Source organism: Brachyistius frenatus, unplaced genomic scaffold (genome assembly GCF_029030835.1).
Source record: "Brachyistius frenatus isolate BFR_SWC_R1_liver_20210118 unplaced genomic scaffold, ASM2903083v1 Contig_137, whole genome shotgun sequence".
NCBI lineage: Eukaryota > Metazoa > Chordata > Actinopteri > Embiotocidae > Brachyistius > Brachyistius frenatus.
The window spans coordinates 822,501-828,565 of NW_027210736.1; the positions used below are offsets into that span (position 1 = coordinate 822,501).

The 6,065-nt window shown below is 53.1% G+C and overlaps 1 protein-coding gene across 1 annotated transcript in view; it reads left to right on the top strand.

The window, feature by feature from the left end:
* The window catches only part of mex3a (mex-3 RNA binding family member A), a 6,133-nt gene extending 621 nt beyond the window's left edge, over positions 1 to 5,512 (top strand). The window contains 3 exon segments of the mRNA XM_069715016.1: positions 1 to 74; positions 3,047 to 3,478; positions 3,481 to 5,512. The exon segment at positions 1 to 74 is cut by the window's left edge and continues 621 nt beyond it. Of these exon segments, the coding sequence (XP_069571117.1) occupies positions 1 to 74; positions 3,047 to 3,478; positions 3,481 to 4,226 (1,252 nt within the window). The 3' untranslated portion in view covers positions 4,227 to 5,512.
* The last annotated feature ends 553 nt before the right edge of the window (positions 5,513 to 6,065 follow it).

Sequence of the window (6,065 nt, forward strand, 5' to 3'; positions counted from 1 at the left end):
ACGAGGCTGCAACATAACAGAATGCGTCCCGGTGCCCAGCTCTGAACATGTGGCCGAGATAGTGGGCAGACAAGGTAAACCGCTGGCTTGCAAATTCATTTCCCTCCACAAACTTGTGCTTTTAATCCGGGCATCGCGGCGCCGCGTCCCCGCCGTGCCCCCCGGTGCGCTTTGTTTTGGGGTTTTTATTTTGTTGTTGTTCTCTAACTGTTACCTGGTGTTATTTGACAAAGAAAAGGGAGTGGTGTGTGTGTGTGTGTGTGTGTGTGTGTGTGCTCGCGTGTTTTTGTACTCCCCCGAGACATCAGCCTCCCACTTTTTTCTCTCTGCTCCAACGTTGCAAGTTCTCGTCGCTCGCACGCGGAACCGAGCCCGAGCCCGAGCCCCGCTTTGTGTTCGGGCTTTTTTTTTTTTTTTTTTTTTTTTTTTTTTTTTTCCAACAGATTTTTTTTTTTTTTTTTTTTTTTTTTTAATTTTTTTGCACAGAGGTGGGAGAGAGAGGGAGAAGGAGAAGGAGAAGGAGGGAGCCCGGTTCTCCTCCTCCTGGGCGAATTATTCTTCATCCACGCCATCAATGTCAGCGCGCAGACACACGGAGCACTTGCTTCCTTTGTCGTCTGAGACGCGCCAGACTGTTCAAAAAGGGCAGCAGCGTGCAGAGGAGAGGAATGTCTTTCACTGGAGCTGTGATTCCCTCAGAAAAACATCACCCCCCTACAAAGAGAGAGAGATGTGGTCTGAGGATGTCCCCCCACCCCCCCACCCCCCCAAGTAAACCGTATTCAGCTCGTTGTTTATGTTGCGCACTGCCCCAGTGACACAATTGGACAATAGCGCGAGCGTGGTCACCCTGTTTTTCCTCCTTTTATTGGGGGGCGGAGGGGGGATGAGTTGTAAAGTTCAAATCCTTGCGTGTTGTTTGTCCTACAGTTGGGAGTTTATTATTATTATTATTATTATTGAACAAAGAGCTGAAGTTGAATGACAGCAGCTGTCAAACAAAGGTGTGAGTAGAAAGGGGTGGTGGTGGTGGTGGTTGGGGATGAGGGGAGGGGCACATTACTAACACTGGTGTTGCTGCTTGGCACACACGGGATAGTCTTTAAGGGGGAGGGAGGGGGGGGGGTGACTCAGCGAGAAGTTGCAACCAGGAGGTGGGAATCCTTTATTTTAAGGAGATCAGATTTATTTGTGGTGAAGCTGTTGTGGAGTATTTCCTCCGTATTCATGCAGAAGCATGCTCGGACTGAAGTCTCCCCTTCTTGGTGGTGTTAAATGTGGCTGCAGCTAACTGGGGAGGGGGGGACAAGGACAGGGGGGAGGGGGGCAGTATAGCATCTGAAAGCTGAATGGGAGTCACGCCTCGCAGCTCAACACACACAAGGAGCCCCACTCCGCTGCACACTTTCAATACCACATGGTTGTCTGTCAGGAGGGGGGAGGGAGGAGGGGGAGGGTGTGTGTGTGTGTGGGGGGGGGGTGCATGCACAAAGACTACAGGGTGGGTGAGGTCCCGTCAGTAAATCCTCATTTCTCTTGCAACAAAAACACAAAAACAAACAGGGATAATGTCAGCGGAGCAGAGATGGCTTCCTTCTCCAACACCCCCCCCCCTCCCCCGGCTCCTGTTTTACTACGATGAGCTGCTTCTTTCTTTTTTTGGGTTGATTTATTTTTTTGATTGAGGCCCTTCATTAAGTTGGCGCCGAGTACCCCCCCCCCCACACACACACACACACACCCAGCACCACGCGTTCAGAGCCCGTCTGGTTGGGAGCTGGCAAACGGAGCATCCTGTCATTGAAGAAGAAAAAAATAAAAAGAGAAGGAGGGCTGGGTCCGATAGCTTCCTCCCGTCATCGATCTCTAACCGGGACGCTCCTCACCTCTTTTCCTTTTGTTTGGAATCACGTCCCTGAAAATAAACCTTCATCTTTCCGGTGGGGGTCGAGTGCTCGTTGCCTGTTTCGGTGTGCAGATCGTTCTTTTGAATTTAAAATGTGGCGTGAGGAAGAAGTGATTGTTTAAAAGGCCGTGGCGGCGGGGTCACCGGCGGGGTCACCGGTGACCCCTCAGAGTGCCGTCGGCCTTTCCGTCCGTACCACCGCTTCCTGGGAAGTAGTGGAGTAGCAGCCGGGGAAGATATCACCCGAAGGTGTCTGGAAACCGTCTGATACCTGCTGCTGGGATTTCTTTTCCCTCCAGCTTGTTAACGCTGTGACACGCTGCGTTCCCTGAAGCATCCGGACTCCTTCCGGTACGATGAGATCACCGCGCTAAAACCAGCTTTCAGAATCAGGCCTCGGAGCTCCGTCGCTCGTTCAGCTCGTCGATAAACGAGGAAACCTTAACGAGGAAGCTGTTTTCGGTGCATCTTTAACGTGACTGAAATACAAACTCAACTGTTGTGTGTCTTTTGCTTACGTTTTTTTTTCTCTTCACGACCTCAAACGCACCCGAGGATTCCTCTTAAATAGCGACTGGTTTACGACGCCGCGGCGCTGCGTCTGTCGGGGTGATTTGTCGTGAAATCACATTAACCTGCACTCTGTCACGTTAAAGACTTAAAAGCCTTTAATAGAGTCGACTCGTCCTCGCTGATCAGAAACAGGAGCACCGAACACCGGCGAGCTCGGGGGGGTCGACCCAATCGTCTCGCAAGTTCAGGTAAAGGTCAGAAAAGCAAAGGCTCAGTGAAAATACAGCAGATATGTGCAGGCGTGTTCTCCGGAGAACACGCGTCTCTTAGTTAGTTTGATTTAGTGCAGATAAAGCGTCACACTCAATAAGTACACTGATGCCGAGGTGCCCGAGAGCTCATAAATCCTGCTAACGACGGCGTATGCTTTGCTAGTAAAAAAAACAAAAAACCTGCAACATATTAAGTTAAACCGGTCGTAAGTAGTCCGCTATGAACAACATAAAGAGGGGGGGGGGGGGGTCCTTTCAGCTGGGTGATAACGAGGTGTGTTCCTCTCACTTCATCTGTGTCACTAAGTGAAGCTTCGTGTTTACTTCTTCTTCTAACGTGTTTGTGTCTCTGCAGGTTGTAAGATCAAAGCCCTGCGAGCCAAAACCAACACCTACATCAAGACGCCGGTCCGAGGAGAGGAACCCGTGTTCCTGATCACCGGCCGGAAGGAGGACGTCGCGCTGGCGCGCCGCGAAATCATCTCGGCCGCCGAGCACTTCTCCATGCTGCGGGCCTCGCGCAACAAGCTGGGCGTGTCCTTCAGCGGCTCCCCCCCCACGCCTCTGCCGGGTCAGACCACCATTCAGGTGAGAGTGCCATACCGGGTGGTGGGGCTGGTGGTGGGGCCCAAGGGCTCCACCATCAAGCGCATCCAGCAGCAGACCTGCACGTACATCGTCACGCCGAGTCGGGACCGCGACCCCGTCTTCGAGATCACGGGGTCGCCGAGCAACGCGGAGCGGGCCCGCGAGGAGATCGAGGCGCACATCGCCTTTCGGACGGGGGGCTGCACGACCACAACAACGAGAACGACTGCCTGGGGCCGAACGGCGGCGGCAGCCCGGCGGGCAGCGGCGGCGGGCTGGAGAGCCGGCTCCAGCAGGTGTGGGGGCTGCAGGGGGGGCAGCGCAAGCCGCTCACCAGCAGCTACCGCCAGAACTTCTCCGATGCCATGGTGGGAGGGGGAGGCGGCGGAGGAGGAGGAGGAGGAGGAGGGGGAGGAGGAGGAGGCGAGGGAGGGGGCATCTACAACAAGGCCAACTTCTCCAGCTCCGGGGAGAAGCCCTGCTCCTACTTCGGGTCGGAGGGCACTCAGAGCTGGGGCGACCCCGACTACCCCAAACAGGTGGCCTTCTACGCCCAGCAGCGCTCCAAAAGCTTCGGCGGCCTCCCGCTACCGCTGACCCGCCTCTCGCCCGGCCTGCCCGAGCCCTGCGGCGGGAACGCCAACAACTCTTCGGTCGGCGGCATCGCGCCCGCGGCCGGCTCGCCTCACGCCCAGGCCCGCCGCGCCCACAGCGAGCCCACCTCGGCCGGCGAGGGCTTCCCGGGCCGCCTGCCGGTGCCGGACTCGCCGCCGGCCGGCGTGCGGGACTGCATGACCTGCTTCGAGAGCAAAGTGACGGCCGCCTTGGTGCCCTGCGGCCACAACCTCTTCTGCATGGAGTGCGCCATCCGGATCTGTGAGCTCAACCACCCGGAGTGCCCCGTGTGCCACACCCAGGTCACACAGGCCATCCGGATATTCTCCTAAAGGAACCACGTCAGTTTTTAAAATCATTTAGTTTCGTCAGTGTTTGTTCGATAATTATTTCCTGTTATTATGATTATTATTATAATACACACTTTTGTTTTTCAGAAAATTTAAAAACAATCAAGCAGATATTTTAGAAGGCACTGCTTGCTTTACTAAAAAGTATAAGAAATATTTTTAAGTTTTTCTTTTATATATATATATGCATATATATTTTATAAAAGTTTTGTTTATAAGAGAAGTATAGTACCTTGCATTTTCAGTTTTTTGACTGCTGCTGTTTTTCATTCATGGATCACAGTGTAGGCAGAGGTAGACAGTAATGTGAACATTTTATTATTCAAATTTTTTATTTTACCATGAAGTGGGTTTATATTGAAGGAAGAAGATGATTGTTGAGGTACCCAATCTGCACCTGACCGACCCGGAGAGTCAATGTTGTTATTAGAAGGAAGGAAGAAAGGAAAAGAAATTACAATTTTCATTGCACCTTACAATCATCTTGGTCTAAAATAGGATTGTCAATCATACCTTGAAATTTCTGGAGCAGATGTGAAGGTGAATTCAGCCCCGCGCCCCCGCCTGCCCCCCCTCCCCAGTTTTTTACTGTGATTGTGTTTGATATAATTGGTCCCAAAAAATAATAATATTTAGTCAAAAATGTGAACAGATTGGTTTCGAGTCCTGACGAGGAAACAAAAAAAACAACAACAACAACCCGCCTTTTATTTCAGCTTCTACCTTTGAGTCTTAGAAAGAACGAAAAAAAAAAAAGGGGGGGGGTGCTTAGGACTTTACATCATTTATTTATGCCGATTGGTTTGATTGGTGTCATTACTCACAGAGCGTCGGTGGAAGTTCTTTCCAGCAGCCGTTGATTCCACTTCGGTGGCTGCAGTTTGTTGAAAGGACTCGGTGACGCCGGCGCTCCTCGAGAAGCATGTGGTTCCCTCGGCCGGCTTAAAGCACTGATTTAATTTGTGAGGCCGACTTTGGAATTCATCCAGTTGGCTTGTTTTCTCCATATCTGCCCCCTCCCCCACCTCACCCCACCCCACCCCCGATGGACTCGTCTCCAAAGCCACCTTAACCGCAGCTTTTATTGTCTGACGTGGTCATGGTTGTTTTTTTTTGGGCCTCCGCGGCCGCTGAGCAGAACGATGAAGGACAAGAAAGCTCGGTTCAACCGGCGTCTCCCTCCGGTGACGGAGGAGCGCCGGGACGGAACCGGTGACAGAGGACGGAACCGGTGACGGAGGACAGAACCGGTAGAACCGGTGACAGAGGACGGAGGACAGAACCGGTAGAACCGGTGACAGAGGACAGAACCGGTGACGGAGGAGCGCCGGGACAGAAGCCGAGTGAAAACTGTACAAACCTGCAGAAGAGTCCTGAAACCAACCGGTAATCCTTCTCCTGCTAACAGCATTAATGTGGGGGGTGGGGTGGGGTGGGGTGGGGGTGGGGGCTGTCTCCCCTGTAATTAGCAAAGAAGCTGTACAGGAGCAGGTGTTTCATGGCACACTGTGGCGGTGACCTCGAGCTGGAGGTCTCGCCTGGCCCCCTTTTCTTTCTCCCTTTTTCTTTCGGGAGTGGCTTTCATTCCCCCCCCCCCCCTCCCAGCCTCCCTCCTCTGCTTTACAGTTCGATCGCTGGCTTGCTTGCTTTTTGTTTTGTTTTTTTGTTCCGAAGGCCTCTCAGAGTTTGAGGGGGGGTGGGGGGGTATTGTCTGGGCCCCGGTAGCGGCGTGGCGCTGCTCGGTAGCTGGGACACGGCCTGGATCCACTCATTGATAATTAGGCAAATGGTGCCGGTCCAGGTGCGGACCGTGTGGGGGTG